This window comes from Nymphaea colorata, chromosome 5 (genome assembly GCF_008831285.2).
Source record: "Nymphaea colorata isolate Beijing-Zhang1983 chromosome 5, ASM883128v2, whole genome shotgun sequence".
NCBI lineage: Eukaryota > Viridiplantae > Streptophyta > Magnoliopsida > Nymphaeales > Nymphaeaceae > Nymphaea > Nymphaea colorata.
The window spans coordinates 17,871,578-17,892,293 of record NC_045142.1 but is presented as its reverse complement, the minus strand read 5'-3'; the positions used below and the strand labels follow the sequence as shown (position 1 = coordinate 17,892,293).

The window sequence follows — 20,716 nt, the reverse complement described above, 5'->3', positions numbered from 1 at the left end:
AGTTCTAGTTACATGAGCTCGACCCTTTTAAAACTCTCCTTGACTCATCTTTTTTTCGTTTCTCCTGACTCTTTTTCTCTTTTTATTTTGTCATTTCTCTTTCTCTCTCTCCCTCACACACACACACACACACATTCTACTTCTTTTTCTTCCTCCCACCTCCTTTTGCATCCCAAAATTTATTTTGGTTTTTTACTGATTTTAGAATTATAAAGTTTTATTTTTGAAATAAGAGAAAAATGGACATGCTTGTCGACACGAGGATTGACCATTCCTGATGCCTTTACCGAGAGTAAGCAATTCAAAGGCTATGCTTATTCTTGATGTATTTCATTTTTACTTAAACATCTTATTCATTCTAAATGCAATGTGGTGCCAGGAAATAATGTTGATGATTTGATATTTCAAACTTTTGGATAAAAAAATTTTGAATGATCATTTGAAAGTATACACCATTTTTTTTTTGAGAAATTTTTGAATCGAGAAATCTTTGCAAAATATCACTTGAATTTTTTTTTAAGATAAGATGGGTATTTTAAATATTTTTGCTTTTTAAATTGATATAATATTTTCTTAAAAAATTAAGTAGATTTAAAAATTTTCTCTAATGCGGCTATTACTAATTAGAGTTTCATATTATCTTGCTTAAGTTCTTTTAGAGAGGTGTTTGTGATTATTCAAAAATTCCACAAGTGAATGTGAATGTATAAATGTGTTAGTTCTACATGATTGAAAACAAATTATTTATTCTTACCATATCATTCATTTAAGGATATCTCTATCATTATACTCATGAAGAAGAAAACAATTGAAAGTAAATAGGGTTGCGTCAAACATTATTTCAATATTGGATCATTACTTGAGTTTTGTTCTTAGTGAAGTCAATAAATGGAAATTAAAATCTTAGATCTTGGAAAAAAAAATATTCAAAAGAATGAAAAAGAAAGATTTTAAGCCAAGAGGAATAAGGAGAAAAAAAAAAGAAATTTTGAAAATGAAGAAAGAAAAATTTTAAAGAGAGAGACAGATATCTATATGTGTGTCTATATATATTTGTATAAAGTATGTGTATGAAAATTTATAAAATGAAGATCTTAATTTATATATACTTATTTCTATATATATATATATGAAAATTTATAAAGGAATATATTAAATCATAGAGAAATCAGGATAGAGAGATGTGTTCATGTGCATGTATACACATATAACATGTATATATGCACATGCAATTATGAAAATTAAAATCAATAGGTAACTTAGAGCATATCCAACTTCGATTTTTTTTTTATGTAGGACTGAAAGAAAGGTAGACTCATATAAGAGTATAGGCTAAGTCTCCAAAAATTCATAGATAGTTCTTATTTTTGAGATACTTTTGAAAACATGATTCCAAGTATTTTCATAGAGGCATAAAACAATAATCGTTTGTTTATTACAAGAAAATCTATTTCTCCTACCATTGGATATAAAAGAAAATCAAACACACATGAAATGAAAAACAACGTAAAAAAGCTCTTATTGCAATGCCTAATCGGGTGATTAAGAGAAATGTTAAATGTAACAATGTCATAAAAATACATTTTAACATGTACACATTCATGAGAGGTTTTTCCGGATTAGACAAATCCAAACCTCAAAAATCAATATAATAACAAATAAATCTCAATCCAAAAACTCATTCTTACCGTTCATTTGCATATTTAACAAAATTAGTCGACTATGCATGAAAATCATCTCAAAACAAAACACACATTCAAGAAAAGAGAGTAACATATTTCAATCCTATAATGAAATTTCGTCTTTTCATGCTTCTGGTGCACTTAAGAATAGTTCTATATTACAAAAAGGAAATTTAAGAGTTATCTAGTATAGTCATAGGGATATGAGAAAAGAAAAAAGAAAGAAAAGTAAAATGATTGAGATAGTGATTACATACCTCTAATAATAATGATTTTAGAAAAATGAGTTTCCCTCTTCGGATGATCCTAAAACTTCTTCACCTGAAACTCCAAGGTGTTAAGGATATCTCTCCGAAAATCCTCGTCATGCTTTCTTGAAAAGTAGAAGTTAGAGAAGCTTGCTCCCAAGGTTGGAGAGAAGATGATAGATAAGAGAAATGGAGAAAGAGAACTAATGTAAACTCCAAGTCTTCAAATGAAAAAGCATTAGAGATTTCTCAATGCTTAGCCTCTACCCAAAAGAGAACATTTTGAGGGGTATTTATAAGGATTTTTTGAGCTAAAACTCATAATTTGATTTTTTTTTTTCTTTTTTTTTACTTAAGAACATTTTTATGTCTTGACCAAATGGTATTTGACTCCCCTTCGGCGGCCTAGGCAGGGCTAATGCATGCCCATCAGACCAAAACCACCTCCAAGGGGGCGGTTTTTAACCAAAAAAGGAGCTCTCGCAGTGCACACGCCCTGCTGTGAGCAGCCGTGATTAGCTGTGCGTGTGTGTGCTGCCAGTCAACAATGCCTGGCGCGGCCATGCGCTTGGCAACGTGTGGGCACAAAGTAGAGGGGGCGAAATGCTTCCTTAGTTCGTTTTGGCCCAATAAGGGGTGGCTTTAGCCTCCTTAGCTGAAAAGGGTCCCACACATAAAAAACATTTTTTAAAACACATATTTTAAAGGACAAAATGTCTTTTGTTACAAACTTGATCAACTTCATTTTGAGTTATTCTGGGTACATTTTAGATCCGAATTGGGTTCACTTGGTTGCCCGCGTTCTAGTCGGCACCCAAGGCTCAGATCAAAGATTAGGCGAGTGATTTCGGGCTAAATATATTTTTGGCGTACGATTGAGACACAAAACAAAGGGAAGTACTATGCATAGTTGCGCGGAGCTCAATAGTACTGAAAGTTGTTATTTTGGTCTCGACTTTGGATTTTCAATTGAAATTCTTGATTTGGATCCAAACTTTGGTTTTGGATTTAATTTGGATTTCAAAACGGCTTTATGGAAATGTATTCCTAGTTTGGACTTAATTTCCATCTTGGGGTTCAGTTACGGACTTTGGCTTTGTATTTCAAATCAAGGTGTGTGTTTTAGAACTAAACTTGGATTTAGATCCAAGGCTTGGTTTAAAGTTGGATTTTGTACTTAAATCTTACATTTTGACTCAGATATGGGTTTACAAATCCGTTTTGGATCGAATGGTCGTGAATTGAACTTGGGTATGGATATAGAAGTCTATCTTGATGTAGGGTTGAAACTTGAATTTGAGTGTGAATTTAGAAGTCTGTCTTGATGTAGGGTCGAGACTTGAATTTGAGTGTGAATTTAGAAGTCTGTTTTGAGCTGATCTTGGGCTCGGGGTCCAAAATTAGATTCAAATCATTATAAAAAATAATTGAAATAACTAAAAATCTTGTTTAAGTAAAATGAAATAGTCTTTTGAAAAAATTGGAGGTGATAATACTCCTCTTTCTATTTGGCTCCAACCGCGAGTTGCAAATTATGTAATAGCCTTTTTGTTTCAATGTCGCATTGTATGAATCGATGTATAATTGATTGTTGTAAACAATGAAATTTAGATTGGTCCTCTTCGCATACTGTTTTCTAGAGAAAAACAGTGAAATCATTTTGTAGCTGTTTTTTTTTTCAATTGCCCCCATAGCCTAAAGAAATGAGAATCATTATTTGCTAACATACTTAAACCAGTCGAGCTCGAGTCGAGCTCAAGCTCACACTTGGTTGACCGAGTTGAGCTCGAGCTTGCCTCATAAAGCGAGCTGAGCAATATGTGAGTCAAGCCATGGACTTTTACATAATCTTTAATATGGCTTCAGCAGATCACAGCGACCTACTGTCTTGGAATATCAGTATTCACCAAGCATCGCCATCTCTCTCCCTCCCTTTGTGTGACAAGACTCGAATTTTGGCAAGAAATGCACTGATATATAGAACGTGAAGATGTAAAAGCACAACAAAAAAAAAAAAGTGAAAAGAAGGATGAGGGGGAAAAAGGATGAACATGAATGAATCAGGATATTCCCTGGAGCAGTTTCATGGCTCCTTTCAAAAACCTATATGGCCATCTACCACTGATCAAGGAGGAGGAAGATGACTCTTTCGTATCTACGCTGTTGAAGCTTGTTCAGAATGGTCCCCAAAGATGCGCTTTCTGAAATCAGAAACCATGTGTGGCAGGCCCTCCCTGAGTGAAACCTTGGGCTCCCAACCAAGGAATTCTTTGGCCTTCGATATGTCTGGCTTCCTCTTGTGCGGATCGTCTGCTGTGTTAGGCCTAAATGCAATCTTAGCATTCGGATCTATGGTATCTTGAACAACCTGAAACCAATCCAATTTTATAAGAGATTGACAGATAATTATGTAATCTCGATCTAAAAGTTCTTCACCAGACACACCAACAAAAAACAGAGAAAACTGAGAAAGACGTTTGACATATATTGTTTACTGTTCTTAAGTGTAGCCATGAAGTTATAAAATTTATTTTGGAAGGTCCAACAAGACTAATGAACCAGATTGCAGCAGTTGGCTCAGAAAAGCATCTGCTTCAGCTCATTCTTTGTTCATTGACAAAGTAAAACAAGTTTGTAATAAAAATTGAAATAAAGGTGAGGATAATAAAATGGTGGCTAACTTCCAAAGGACCACGTTTCTGCACTTGTGAGGCAAGTTTGAAGCCAAAATGACAAAGAAAACCTTTGATATTATAGAACAAATTACTTGGCACGCTTTTAACAAATACTTGAGAAAAATTGTACCATACACAAAGCTAAGAAGTATGAAAACATAGCCAAAACCGGATGCTTCTTTGATGGTAGCATCGTGCAAATTTGCAGCGCAGTAGTCTCTCGATCTAAAAACTATGAAAATAAATAGCTGACACTAGAAATGGAAATGACGACTAATAACAAGTCTGGCATCCCAGTTGAGGCAACAGCGGATCTGTTCACTACAATTAAACATTATGTAATTAAAACTAAGATTAAAGAAGACATGCGATACTATGACCCAATCACTAATTATTGTCAGAGGAGGAGGACAGATAACTTCCGGTAAGCTATTCAATCAATAGGGCAAGTACCAAAGTAACACATGCTCGACAAAAAAAGTGATTAATGACCCGTGCGTGGGAGCGTGCAAGTCCTGAGAAATGTCAAGGGATTATTGTGAACATGAGAACAGAAGACGTGACATGAATAAATGGTTACACACCTTGGCGAGCTCGAGCATCGTAAATTCTCCAGGATTTCCAAGATTGAAAGGACCAACATGCTCCCCTTCCATGAGCCTAATAAGACCCTCCACCTACACCCCCACAGAGAAGAAAAACAAGGCATCAGTAACCACAATCTGCCATCAAGTCTCCATATATATATATATATATATATATGTGTGTGTGTGTGTGTGTGTACTGTGTCTCCAGCAATCAGTATTGACTAAATCAAAATATCAAGAAAAAGACAACAATAATAGATAAAGAAAAAAGGGAAGAAGAAAGGAAAGGGAAGCCGGGGGCACCAAAGGGGAGAGAGGGTCTTGTGCTGTTACCAGATCAGAGACGTACTGGAAGCTCCTTGTCTGCTTGCCGTCGCCGTAAACGGTCAATGGCTCCTTCCTCAGGGCCTGCCAGGGAGAGGAAAGAGAATAACTTTTAGTGACGAACACTCTCTGCTGGACACTTTAGAATGACCGGACGGCCCGAACAATGCTCTCTGTGATATGTGGGGTCGGGACCTGACCGAACATACCGGACCAACTAACCTGGGCGACGAAGTTGCTGACCACGCGGCCATCATCGATGCACATCCTTGGGCCGTATGTGTTGAAGATCCGAGCAATTCTCACCTGCACCCACCACGCTGTATTGCCTTTAGTTACCACAGAAACTGACAAAGCTTACTTTCTTCTAGTCCTATAAAACTTATCAGAAAACAAGGGTCTACATAAATCCATGAAGGGAAATTTGGTCAACGCCGAAGACCTTCATATGCCAAGTTCCGTCAAGATGATTAATTTAGACTTCTAGGCCCTTGAGGCGAATAGACTAAAAACAATAATTTCCGAAAGTTCACAAAAAAATCATAACCATATTTTATATTACGATTTTTAAAACTATAAATCTTTAAAAATTCCAATTATCTTGCACCGGTCCACATGTATGCTTAGAATTGATAGTACTCATACAGCCAAGATAAAAGTGCAACGGTTAAGTGAACCATATATGAACAGAGAGAGAGAGGAGGAGAACAGACCTCAACGCCGGCGCCTCTGTGGTAATCCATGGTCAACGTCTCCGCAGTACGCTTCCCTTCGTCGTAACAACTCCGGACGCCTGCGTCAGTGGATTAGGAAGTCGATGGGTTCAGAGCCAGTACTAAGCTTTCCACGTACAAGAATTTTTTTTTATTTGCCAAGTTCTCAGCTTTCGAGTCATATTTTCAAAGTTGTTTTGTCTTCAGTTTTTAAAACACCTAAAATCAGTATAAAAAACATATTTGAATGTACCCATCAGGTTTCACATGGATTGCGAAACTTCCGACCATTTATTTTTAAACATTCATAAAATCATTACATATGAACATTTATGAAAACCTAAATCTTGGACCACAAAAAATTACATTTCTATAAAAAATAAATCTTGTAACATATATTGGAATACAGCGATGATATTGGAGGGTAAAAACACGTTACTTCATTCATATTGATGTTTACCATGCTCTATTATTTAGCAGGAGACGTTTCTTGGACCACAAAAAATTACATTTCTCTAAAAAGTCAATCTTGTAGCATATATTGGAATACAGGATTCTTGGAGGGTAACAAACATGTTACCTTCATTCATATTGCTGTTTACCATGCTCTATTATTTAGCAGGAGAAGTTTCTTCGTTTTCTGAGTAAGTGAAAACTCAATCTTTTTGCACCAAACAAGAACTTAGGGGTGAAAATCCAAACATTTTAGACAGAAATGAAGAAAGTAAATGTATGGCATCCGACAAATACTTCAAAGCTTTTTACGAAAAACAAATGTCTTCGAAAAATACTTCAATGCTTTTTACAAAAAACTAGTCAATGTAAAAGTACGTTTCTTCTCCGATCACAGTGCATTCCTATAGTAAATAAACACGGAGAAACACATAAAGAGGACTCGGGCAAAAGTGTTATTACCTATGGTCTGCAGAACTTATAATGGCCCCACATTGGGAGTACTATACAAACAAGTAATATATCTATATATATATATATAAATATATATATATATATATATAAAGAGAGAGAGAGAGAGAGAGAGAGAGAGACCGATGGGGTTGACATTGCCCCAGTAGGATTCCTGCTGGGGGTGTTGGAGCGGATCGCCATAGACCTCACTGGTGCTGGTCAGCAGGAACCTGGCGCCTACCCTCTTGGCCAGACCGAGCATGTTGAGCGTGCCCACCACGTTCGTCTTGTGAATTCCATTTGGTCAAGGAGAAACACTGTTGATGTTCTGATTCTTCCACACACAGATAGAGAGAGAGAGAGAGACGTGTAAAGTAATGAAAGAAAAAAGGAGAGTGGGAAAAAGGGAGCGGCGGAAAAGAACAAAAACGATCCTGAAGTCACGCCGAAGATGGGGAGGGAGGGAAGGAGGAAGGGAGGTGGAGAGAGAGAGAGAGAGAGAGAGAGATACGAATTTCGAAACGGGAGTCGGAGAATGCGTTTCTTTGTGAACAGTTCAAACTTTAAAGCCCTGTCTCATATCGTTGTAAACGTAATCTCTTTTGTCCAGAGATGAAGAGAAGAAAAGGTTAACATCTACCAACAAGAACTGCCGTCACGAGTCTCTTTATTCTTTGGAAAGTATCAGAAGCTAACATGGAGCCCGGAAAAGGGGAACCAAATTCAGGAGGGTTTGAACTTTCAAAAAACCTGGGAACTAAAAAAATTTTGCAGGGCAAAAGAACGCCATGAAGAACATAGAATTCTACCAGTCTCATTCACACCATTTAACTTCCTTGAAAAAGGAGAGAAAACTTTCAAAGAATATATGCCCAACAAACAGCACATAAATGGCCTCAATACTAATAAGAAAAGAAATGAGAAGTACGAAAAGACAACAATAATCAGAACCACTACCCAGAAACAGGGGAAAGAAGGAAGAGCAAACAAAAATAACTGTGAGTTGAGAGAGAGAGACAGAGACAGAGTTCCAGAAAACCTAAAGAAGACCCAAAACCAAAAAAGAAACCAAAAGTACAAATCTTTTGATGGAAATGGAGACTACCACCAACATATCTTGTCAAAAAAAATGGGAATGGAGACTAGAAAATGAAGACGAAACCCCAAAAACACAAGGTAGTCGCATACCGCTCAAGGAATCCCGAGCAAAAAAAGAGAAGAAATGAGAAACCGACATAACAAGCGATTGAATCCACCAACATGCAGGAATCAAAAGGGGGCCAAAAACTCTGAAACCAAAACATATCACACAAACGAATAAAAAGGAGAAGAGCGGAATCAAAAAAAGGAATCAGATGAAAAAGGATATGATGGTCTTGACGGGGTTGAATTTGTAGTGTACAGGGGAGGCAGGGCAGGCGAGGTGGTAGATCTGGTCGACCTCCAGAAGGATCGGCTCGACGACGTCATGGCGGATGAGCTCGAACCTCGGGTTCCCCATGTGGTGCATGACGTTCTCCTTCCTTCCGGTGAAGAAATTGTCCACCACGATGACGCTGTCCCCTCTCTCGATCAATCTGTCCACCAGATGGCTCCCCACGAACCCGGCCCCTCCGGTCACCACGATCCTCTTCCCCTTCGCCTTCAGCCCCAGAGGAATCTTCCCGCCGATCGACGCCACGCTCAGATCTCGCCGCAACGCCGCCGTGTCGTAAGCCAGCCGGTGGTGGTCCGTCGCCACAACCGCATGCGTTTGGCGGTCGTGGTGGTAGTACTTCTGTTGTTGGTGGTGATGGCGGAGGTCGCTCGAGACATGGTTGCGTCCGCCGAGGAGGAAGAAGAGGGAGGCGAGGGCGATGCCGACCAGAACGAAGAGGGGGCGCTGCTCTCGGAGGAAGTAGTGGAAGGGGCGGAAGAGAATCGGCGGCCACCGCTTCTCCAGCTTAGGGGAGTAACCGTCTGCGACGGGAGAGGCCTCGTCGTGGCCTCGGAAAATCAACTCCGATGCCATCAGAGAGGGAATTCTCTCGCCGGAGAGAGAACCTAGAAAAAGCACCGGACTCCCTCTCTGTCTCTCTCTTCCGAGTTCTTCTTCTTGTCTGCAGGGAAGAAGGTTGAGGTCACGTTTTTGGGGCACTTTTCAGGTTCCTTCTCTCTCCCTTTTATACACACTCCCATGGCGGTCTGTCTGGCATTCGACTCATCCTTCCCTCTCTCTCCCCCCTTTTTCTCTCTGATTTTAATTATAATTTCTTTTCTCCCTAATCTTTTTTCTTTCTCAAAAATTTTTAAAGACTTGTATATTATTTTTTTTAAAGACTTATATATTATTTTCTTTGTCTCTGTCTCCCCCTCTTTTTTTCTCTCTGCTTAAAAGATATTTCTTTATTATTTCTCTCTCCTTTTCGTAAAAGATTTTTATTTATCATTTATTATGGGCATTGTTTACATACTTAAATTAATTGAGGGCGTTAAAGATCACTGGTTCTTCGTATGAAATTTGAAATGGAGATCTTGCAATCACTATTTGTATGCTTCATCGGTTCCTATTTAAATAAGTATAGATTATAATATGTTCTTTACAAACGATAAGGTTGTAGTTAAATTTAGGTTCCTAATCAAAATCAAAAGCTGCTTCTCTCTTTACGTGATTCACAGTCCAATTTGGCGTACGTTTTTCGCCATTTCTTATAATACGAACTCAAATCGCTCATATCATAATCAAAAGAGAATCATTTTTCGAAAAGATACAAAGAATCAGTCTGTTTCAAGTGTTCTTTTTCCAAGCAATTAGCAGCAAAAGGTCGAAATGAGCCAAATTTGGTGCAAGACTTTTGTCAACTTTTACCATATAATTGAACTTCTCCCACTGGTTGATATCATAATCAAAGGCCAAAGATACAAAAGATCAGTCGAATTGCAACACTTTTTCAATAATTTATAGTATTTTTTATTTCAAAAATGTCATTTATTTATTTATTTATTTTTAAACATTACATATAAAAAAAACAGTTGATTTTATGAAGGCCAATCACATAAATATCTGCGAGAACACGAGCTACCAAGAACCTCGCTGGTTTGCCTGGATGTTTGGTTCGTGTTAACTTCATGTTTCGCCCTAAATACCTAACATCGAATGACTTATAGAAACTGTTACCGGAACACTTGTTCGACCAATTATGATATGTCCCTCGAAGCAACCCAAAAAAAGTTTGGTGAATAATAACTTGTATCAACATGTGCTTAAAATAAATTTTAAAAATGTATTTTATTATTTATTTACTAATATAGGTAGAGTGATTTGACCGATAAGAAATATGTGACATTTTTAATGACACCATTTCGCTTTCATTTTGTTTCATTCGGTTAAGCCTACATGCACCGATATTAATAACTCTGAACCTGGCTTTAATTCAATCCTTTATAATCTCATTATCAATGCACCAAGCATTTATTACAAATTCTGAAATGCCCCGTAGACTTTTCTTATTAATTAATGGCAGTACACCCACTTGATTTTCCTAGACAGCTACAAATATGGCCCACTGCTAAGTTACTGTTTACTTGGAAACAATAATAAAGGGATGGTGGCAGAGGGACTTGGTGGTTACCATTATAGTTTTTAGCATTTAAAATCAAATTTAAGACCTGGACTGTAATTAGGAAAAAAGTTTAATGGCTCGGAAGGACGTCAAGTTCAGGTAAGGAGGGTCCAAATGATCCGTGCCCCGATATTTTTCTGCCCAAAAGGGGTGCATCTGGGCCGGTCTAACTGGCTCAGGTTCTGGCTTGGCCAGGTTCGATCGATCCAAATATTGTTGATATTAAATTATTTTCTTATATTCAAATAAACTGGTATATATATATATTAAAATATGGAAATCAATATGTGGTTTATTTTCTGAATATCAAAGTCATATACTGATAGATAAGCGGCTCCAAATATTGAGGTAGATTCATTTGTACCTAATTTCATGAATATATAATCATTTGGTAAATGAAACACTTATAAGGTGCTTCAAAGATTAGGATAGATTCATGAATACCTAATTTTATAAATATATCCACAACTTTAAGATAGATTTAGGAAACATACACATAGTGTTTCAACTATAACATAGCCCTAAAAATAGGGTATAGTGATACAGTAATTCTATCGTAAACTTACCCAATTCCATTGGCAGGCTGATTCCAATTTCTCCCACATATTATGTCTGATATTTAATGCATGGTGTATCGTATTTAATGCAATTTCTCCCACATATTATATAAACTTTGCAAGCAAAATTCTTGTTGCATGGCGTATCGTTTATAATGCAATATACTTTAATTACATTCTCTTTACTACATGATGTGAAAATAGACCCCTTGTTTTTAGACGTAAACTTTGGTGTGTTCATTCACGCGAGCTGCTTCGTGCCTCACAAGCAAAGGATCTGGATCCAGTGCTTCCAGTATTAATGAATTGAGATTCAAAAATCTTGTTGGATTTTAGAAAGTAATTCGATATTAGTGATTGGTAAATAATGAAAAAAAAGACAAGTGAATTTGAAAAAAAGAATCTCAATTTCCGTTCTTGGGAAGAGCCTCATCTCATTAAAGAAACCAAATTAAAGTTTTTAAATTTTGACAGGAACTAAAATATCATTTTTTAAAATTTTTATATAAAACAAATAAAGTTTTTAAAAATATACATGTAACTTTTTTTTTTTCTGCGCTACCTTCTCCGGCCATACTCCTCAGCACATGACAAACCTTGAGACTAAAAGAAAGTGTAATGTCCCGCTCCGAGTACCGCAATAAGTAAAATCATTTCAATATTTTATTAATAAATGTAAAAACGTGAGGGCATTTTTTTTTTAATTCAAGATTTAATCTAATTATGAGTCACTATGCTTAAGATTCGCCGTTGGACCCAAATATTCTACTCTTCGCGTCACATGGGGGAACGAAATTGTTTTTCAGAATTTGTCATTTGATGACCTTTGAATTAGTGATAATGCCAGACAGGTCTCGTATTTTTTGTTTATTCTAATGTATGCCTCACCTTTTGCTTAATTACAAGGGCATAAGAGAGGATATGAGTTAAATCTTGTGGTACCAAATGTTATCAGTATTTTCGTGAAGCCAAAAAATTTTCATTAAAGCACCGATACAATACAGGGGAGACACAGAACAGTTTTTATGTTTTTTCGAAATTTCCATTTTTTAAATCAATTTAAAATATTAGAATTCAATCTTTACGCTCATAAAATAGAAACATAAGGAGATACAGTTGGATATGTGAAAAATAGTCATTTAAGCATGCTTTAACATCTTTTATTCGTAAATTGCTTTTGCAAACTCATTCAGTGAGTTACATGTAATTTGTTGAGTGCGAGAGGCCTTTTGAAATATCAAGCATTCGTTTGGAAATGCCAGTTTTATTTTAATGGAATAAACTCTTGTTTTGGGATGCTTCGGTCGGTAGAGTGAGCTTACAGCATCAGTGGATTATGATTGAAGCCATGAGTTCATCACTTTTATCTGATTGTGACCAATAACTTACCATCACTTTTCTTTTTTCAATTATTTTTAAACCTTTTTTTTGTTTTTTAATTGGCAGGCAAATGGATTGGATCCTTACTGCTGGGGGCAGCATGATTTCGAAGCTGCGCTTTGTCGAACCCAGATCTGGACCTGATCCAGATTTGGCACCTAGAATTCTTTATAAATTCCAAATGTCATGTTGAAGGAAAAGCAGAGACATGTTTTTCTCTTTCTCAGCAATTGAGCACATAGTGTTTGTCATGCATGACATTGGTGACTCTGGTCAGTTAGAGTGACCATTTACTCTCTCTCTCTCTCTCTTCCTATATATATATTGAAATAAACTGAATATTAAAAGTCTGCCCTCAAATATATTATGAAGTCTCATTGAAAACACCATAATCCATTGTTCTACCATAAAATATGGTGGTTTTAGTGACAGTGGTTAAACATTTTGTCATCTACTAACATTTTGTCAATTTCTTATATATATATTTATTTATATTTATATTAGTTTTTTAATTTTTTTCTCATTTTTTCCTTTTTTTTTTCTTTCTACAACTGTTCAGACTAATCTAGTTGTTATATATCCTGATACCTTACTTATCATGCTTAAAAACCCCGGGAAAAGGTGAAGTTTGAACGGGTCGTGACTACAAGTTGTGAACGTGAGCAAGCATAAATGCAGATCTGGTGATATGACAATGAAACTAACATGCCATTTTTTGTGGGAAGGGACCATTATAAATAAGCACACTTATTTGAATTGAATTGAATTGGTCAACCCCGCAGATTCCACCCGATTCCACAGGTTGTTATATATATATATAAATGGTTTGAAAGGGAAAAAAAAAAAAGTATAAACCAATATCCAATGATGAAAATGCCTTTTTTCGTGATTTTCTTTTAATCGTCTATCCTCATGAATTAGAGGGTTCTTATTACTCATTTGACTAAATGATTTTATTTTATTGTTTGAAGTCGAACTCGTGCTCAATGGGCAATCCAACCTTCTTACGAAAGAAAGGTTGAAGAGATAGAAAGAGAAAGAAATGGTGGTAAAGACGGCACTGGCCTTTGCCCATTTGAGGTTGGAACTCGTCAAAATCTCCGGGCAGCCGATATTGACGGACGAAAGAAGCAGGCAGATTCGTGTCAAGCACTCCTTGAATGGACGGTTGGATCCCAGCGGTGGCTGAAACTCCTTCAATCTTCAACTTAAAGCTCGTCGTTTGGACTTGCACTTCTCATTCAAGGGTTTTAAGATTTGGATCTCGCGGACATTGTTTGATTTTTTTTTTTTTTTTTGCAATAATATATTTGTAAAAAAAAAAATATGACTATGATTCATTAAAATGTATGACCTCAACTTGAGTTTGTATATTTGGTATCTTCTTTGAAGAATCTATCACCTGCCAAAGCTTTAAGAGATTCTTACAAATTATTATGGTGATAAAAAATATACCTAAAGTTTCACACTTTTCAAAAATATGAAACCATAGGAGATCATATGTTCAGTTCATAACTCTACAAATGATGAAACTACTTTCCTGAAATTAGGTTTCGCGCTTGCATAGCATAGCATCGACGACCACGGAATTCGAACCTGGTACCCCTTATGTGTGAACCGACATGGCGGCCTAATTTCATTTTGGTTTCTCACGGTCTTAACGCCAATGACTATTTTATTGGCACGTGTATACCACACCACCAGCCTTTTGAAAAGATGGAAAAGGGTATAAAATATTATGATGTTTCAAGTCCAACTAACATAACCCAGGAAGCTTCTTAAGTGAACCCAAATATTTTTTTTTTTCTTTTCAAAATGGTTTGCCAAGATTAAATATTCTATGGGCGGAAGGAGGTGAGAAACCACCTCCAGATAGGGCTGCACAACGAGCCCGAGCCAGCTCGGGCTCGACTCGAACTCGCCCGGTTAAACTCGGCTCGAGCTCGACTCGTTTATAAACGAGTCGAGTTCGAGCTTACAATGAAACTCGAATGAGTAAACGAGTCGAGTTCGAGTTTTAAGAACTCGACTCGTTTATACCCGACTCGACTCGTTTATACTCGACGAGTAAACAAATTTCATCCCACGTCATGAAATTTACTAGATATTTTAAAAAGAAGGATCATATTTTTAAAAAGAAGTATCATATTTTATTTAGACGAGCTAATCGAGTTAATCGAGTCGAGCTCGAGCTCGACTTTATTTAATCGAGTCGAGCTCGAGCTTGTGTTAGGTAGCTCGAGTCGAGTTCGAGCTCGAGCTCGTTGAGTCGAGTCGAGCTCGAGCTGGGCAAGCTCGAGCTCGACTCGGATCGTGCGCAGCCCTACCGCCAGATGAGAGCCGGAACGACCCCCCCTTCCTTCCTCCCCTCCCTTCAAGACTGCACACCAGTCGAGCTTGAGCCTCAATTCGGCTCAAAAAACTAGAGCTCGAGCTCAACTCAAACTCAAGTTAAACTTTTTGTAGCAAACTCGACTCGACTACATAAAATCAAACTTGAACTTGACTAGTTTAACACATTTAACTTGTTTAGGCGTTAACTCGTGAAAGCATCAACTCGTTTAACTTGTGTAACGTGTGAAAATTTATTTTTACTTTAAAAGTCAAAACTAGTGAACCGGTTTTGGCAATATTATATACAATACCGGTTGAGAGTCGAGTTGAGTATAAACAAGTTGAGTTTTTGAAATTCGAACTCGTATCGTTTATCGTTTTGAGTATCTTTGTAAGCTCGAACTCGACTCATTTATAAATGAGTCGAGCAAGAGACCAGTTTTTTTGAGCGAGCTTGAGTGAAACACGAGTTTGCTCGGCTCGTTGTGCAGCTCTACCCCTACGCCAACAAAAAGCATTCTTGTACCGCGGTCGGCTTGATTTGGGTGGACCCACAATCCAGAGCATTGGCATTCATCAATTTGGTTGTCGGCCTCACCTGCCACTATTTGCAGTCCTGAGGTGTATAACTCTTAAATCATGTAATTTCAACCGCCATGTTTGGTAGTGGTAAAATTTTTTCTTAGAAAATGGAACCTTTTGGTCGGTCGTATGGCTGTATCAACTTTAAAAGAGTTGTCCCAAAAATGCGAGTAGTTAGATCCGCCCAATAACCGACCCACCAACCCTCTTGGGTTAGGTCTGGTGGGAATCCAATTAAAAAAAGGATCCATATTATATTCATGAGCTCATTCCACAGTACTAAATGAACCGCTTTGATTGGAATTCCTAGTTAAAAATCACATCCATTATATAATAAATACATAATTAACGTGCCAAGGATCATTGTATCGGACCCGAAGTCAATGTGTTTGCATATCCAATGACTCCTTTGATTTTTTTTCTCAAAAAGTTTGTTTCCATAGAAAACAGTACACTTATAGTATTGTGCATCCATGAAATTCAAATTGATGATTGGATTTTCAGTCACCCTTCAATCTATCCGCCCTCAATCTGTATGCCTTGAGCGGACGAGAATTGGTACCAGGGACAAAAAAATTCTAAAAGAAAAAGCAACGAACATTGAGGAAAACTTTTCCCGGACTTTTTGGTTGTGTTTGGCTTGGCCCCACTGCTAAACGTCAAGTTAAATAAGAGCTGGGACTCTTTACTTGTCCTATTCCAGCATTGGCATGGTACGTGGCAGGGAAATCTTCCACGCATACACGTCGAAATATTCTCCTTTCTTCTGCCCCGTACAATATTTAAAAGGGAACAATGTAGTATAAATCAAACATGAAAACTACTAACTATGAATTTGGAATGAATATTTGCTGCTGAAAGATTGAACTGGATTCATAGAACATTAGATTTAATTTTCTATGAGTATGGACAGATTCATGGGACGATAGTATTGCTGCCAAACAATCCCTAAACAGTACAAAAATGATAACTAAAGCGATAAAAATTTAAATTAAAGGAAAGGGTGACATTGGAAAATTTTTTGTTTGATAGTTTTCATGAACAGGGCAACGTTTTTTCGAAAATTGCAAAAAAGGGGTTCCTTTAGTAGAATAGTGGAAAATATAAGCTCCAAAACAAAAATTACCCATGAAGGAAACAGAACCGATACTCAAACACACACTAAGACCTGCAATTTGAATGACATAAACATTGAATAAGATTTGAATATGGTTCTCCCACACCTCCCTTTGTCTTTCTCTCCCTTACAACCACTACAAGAACTTCACTCGTATGCTTCCAATGCACTTGATTTGAAAGTATACTGGACAAGGTACCCTTGTAAATATGTTAATTGGATGTTGGGATATCACCAACACCAACGTCACACAGGAATAATTTGAACAACATGATCAAACTTGATTTTTTATATGCAGATGATAAGTTGGCATAAACAATTAGAATTGAGAAATCCAACGTGGTTTCTATTTGATTGTTGAAATGTTATTGCTACCAAATTCAATATTTTTTGGTGATTAGTTAAGTTTCTTACCAAATGTTGAGGCCCCCCTCTTTACGTCACTTGGTCATGCACCAATATATATATATATTGAAAGTGACCAAAGACTTGTGGCTCTCAAATTCTTAAATGTTGGTGTTAGAGTAAAGGCTCCCCAAACATGAGGAAATATACATGTATACAACTGTACATTTTAGTTATGCCCCAATTGCTATAATAAATGTGTTACTAGTTATTCGTTTTTTTTTTCTTGTTGGAAGTGGGGACTTGAGGAAAGAAAGAAGAAGGAAGAGATTGAAGTGTCCTAAGCTAAAACTCGGAATTGGAAATGGCTAGTGTCTTAATGTGAGGTGCTCATTATCCAAATGTCACACAGTTAAATATATGAAAGTTCATTAATTCTACAAGATTTTCCATTTATTCTTCACGTAAAAGTGTATATTTACAGATCTAAGCCACGAATTTCTGATATGGAGGTTGGCTGTTCATGCAAGCGCGTCCAATGGCAAGAGCCTTGAATATTAATTTTGAGTCAACACCCAACAATACATCATGAATTAGTCTTTTCTTCTTCTTTTTTTTCTCACCAGAGCTGGTGCTGCAGGCTGGGGTCAGTGAGAGCTCATTCATAATGTATTTATTTCTTGTTTAAAGAAATATATTCAGCGCCAACACCTTTCATATTTTAAACGATCTACCGGTTCATCATCTTGAGAAAGCCAGCTATATCACATGGATGCGAGGTGCTGGTGTATGGTGCGGGTGCTGATATGGCACATCTCAAAAAACTTAGGGTATAGTGAATATATATATATATATATATATATAGTTAATTTGAGTAATAGACGGTGCGGTTGAGGTGTGTGTCGGAATTGTACTTGCATCTGCACCCGTACCCGCATCGCATCAGCGCGAGTGCTGACCCTTTTTTTAAGAATCCGTATGACATAAGATGATATGTTTGGTTCAGTAGTAGACACTGTTGGAATATGTCTTTGGGCTTTCTAGAGAAGGAATCGTTCCATGGGCATCGGTTAATGCCTTGAATCACATGAAAAATAAGATGCTTCTGCAAGAAGTAGGTTCTTGGTGGCATGAAGAAACATGAAGCACCTGTTCCTCTCTTTGACTGATAATGATTGATTACCTGAGCGCAAGATACTGTAACAAAAGAAAAAAAAAAAAAAAAATTGAAGGGCTACCATTGAAGACATGGAGCTGATTATTGTACCCATTTCCTTTCATTATAGAAATTTTCATCAGACCAATCATTCCACAAATATTGTCACTGTCAATTGAAGAAATATGGAAAAATACACATAAATGTTGCTCAACAATCAGAAGCAGATAGCTAACGTGTGGGACCATTGTATCAGCCCATGAATCAAATCAACTTGCCGCCGCTTTGATTATAGAATCAGCCGATTCAAGCTGCTTTTTACCGAATTGCTCCAATCATATGATGCCAATATTTTGGTCCATGTGAAACTCAGGGACTTTCGAAAGCAGCCCCGCACCTTAGGGGGATGGGAAAAGAGAGGAGGCTTCAACTTTCACTCAGACGGTGCAATAAGCTTCCCGCTCACCTGAAATTCAGGGAGTTTCTTTTCATTAGGATCTTTATGTCAAAGCCTCTACCTGCTCCGAGGAGGTTTGGTGAACTAATAAGGCTGAACCAATGTACCAGCTGATATGCATTGAAGCAACTCTGGATACTATGGGCAAAAGACATGGCCAAGGGTGAGGAGGGAGCTTCATGTCTCACTCGGGCCATAGGATATTCCTTTCGCTCACCCGAAGCCCAAGCCTCTAGTCAGTTAGATGGAGCTCTTGTTGGCAAATTTGTACTGTGCACTAGTTATTCAACAGCATCTGCTACTAGAGTAGATTTCAAAGATACTATTGTTATACCTGTGCTAAGTATGAACTTGATGTAGAATCCACTTCTGATTGGCCCAAAACCTTCAACTTGAAGGCAGTCATCTAAATTTCAACACCCAAGGCATCTCTTGGCATTGTTTAGGTGAGATCTACCTAACTCCTAACCTGAATTTTCTAAAAGAGAAAAACAAAAAGAGAAAAAGGATCCAAGGTGCCCTTAAGAATAGAAACTTCGCCAAAACTTTCAGAATAAAGGATGATCAGGATGGTTCCTTTACTATTTGCCACACGCATGTCATTGAATGGGCAATAAAATAAGCCCAAGCAATGGCTATGGGGACATTTGGAAAGCTTTTGGGAGACAAGAAATGCCTTGCTTACAAGATGCAGTTCAAATGATATTGTATCCATCAGCTTAGGCGATGGCGGAGCCAGGATTTTTTGACTAAAAGGCATTTGAGTCGCCGACCCGTGTCTGATGTGGGCATCACATGTGGCTGGACATGGGTCCAGTTTCATCAAAATGAGACCACAATTAGATTTTTTATGCTGGTGTGGGCATTGACCCACACCAAACCATATGTAGCTTCGGTACTGGGCCGAAGACACTGACTCTCAACTAATTTGACAGCTGGTGTGAATGGTCATTTTCCTACCACTCTGATGAGAGGCTATAGACCCCTCCCCCTTTCGAACATTTTACAATCCCGAAGAATAGAGCATTGGGTTGTGACAGCATCCACAGGTTTCGTACCTTTTGTAAAACAAACCTCCTTGAAAATTGACCGCGTTACCACCCAGTGCATCACCCCACTTGAGGCTTACATTTAGATTCCAATTAAAGGCTTTGAAGGAAATGGGCACCATGCCACTCAGTTCCAACCACTTTCTATTAATTGAGGAGGATACCACTTGTGAGAATTCTGCCCAGCAAACAGCGTGGTTGGACTTAAATGCCTTCAAGTTGAAGATTATGGGGTTCACTGCAAAGTCTTGAAGTTGAAGAAAGTTAAAAAGAGTTCAATACCTTGAGTGTGTCTCTGTTGGCATAACCTGGTAGGGACCTGCCTTTGACCCCACTTTGCTTATCAGACAAAGAAGGGGGGAACTCCAGCTCAGTAGAACAGGACACCTCCCTCTCTCTCGCTCAGTAAAAATAGTATTAAATGCTTTGTACTAAGGAAGCCAACATCTCGTGGAGCAGTAAAGGACGGACCATGATATCATGGCCCAGAAAGTTGTGCATTCCACGCTTCGTGGTCCCTCAAAACTGGGACATTCATCTATGTGCGCCTTCCAAGAAATACATTCAAATGATAGAAGAATTGACATACTTACAAGCATAAAACAGTACGGAAAACCAATTTTTTACATAAAACGCACGTACATGCTAAGTTTCTCACCGTAATTGATGGAACCAAATTTCAATGATTTGTTTCAGATCTAACCTCGAACTTAAGTCTAAACTATAAGGTTCAAAAAAAACCAATGAAACCCAATATATGAATTAAAAGTTCATGCACCAGCTCCTTTTCTTACAACCTGACAGATTCAGGTCACCCATCGCTTTTGTTAATAAAGTTTCATATATATATATATATATATATATATATATATATATATATATATATATAAACTGTTGGACCCATATTCAAAGCGTTTACCACCTTAGAAGGTCAAATCATTTTTCACAAGCTTTTGGAATCAAAGCCGATTTGAAATGGCAAAGAATAATCGGTCACATGAA

At 37.5% G+C, this 20,716-nt stretch overlaps 1 protein-coding gene across 1 annotated transcript; it reads right to left on the bottom strand.

Moving 5' to 3' along the window:
- Positions 1 to 3,772: 3,772 nt before the first annotated feature.
- On the bottom strand, positions 3,773 to 9,317 carry LOC116254300 (UDP-glucuronic acid decarboxylase 2). Its single transcript, XM_031629610.2, has 7 exons — positions 8,505 to 9,317; positions 7,277 to 7,424; positions 6,230 to 6,309; positions 5,739 to 5,822; positions 5,526 to 5,600; positions 5,190 to 5,282; positions 3,773 to 4,298 (listed from the first exon to the last, which is right to left on the bottom strand). The coding sequence occupies exons 1-7, from the start codon at positions 9,144 to 9,146 to the stop codon at positions 4,086 to 4,088; spliced, it is 1,335 nt and encodes a 444-aa protein (XP_031485470.1). The 5' UTR covers positions 9,147 to 9,317; the 3' UTR covers positions 3,773 to 4,085.
- Positions 9,318 to 20,716: the final 11,399 nt, after the last annotated feature.

What these genes read in the sequence shown, in the direction of transcription:
- LOC116254300 (XM_031629610.2), bottom strand. Translation starts at nt 9,146, where the DNA reads ATGGCATCGGAGTTGATTTTCCGAGGCCACGACGAGGCCTCTCCCGTC. An exon ending in TCCAGTACGTCTCTGATCTG is followed by an intron (nt 5,283 to 5,525) that starts GTAACAGCACAA and finishes GTGGGGGTGTAG; the next exon opens with GTGGAGGGTCTTATTAGGCT. An exon ending in CGATGCTCGAGCTCGCCAAG is followed by an intron (nt 4,299 to 5,189) that starts GTGTGTAACCAT and finishes GATTGGTTTCAG; the next exon opens with GTTGTTCAAGATACCATAGA.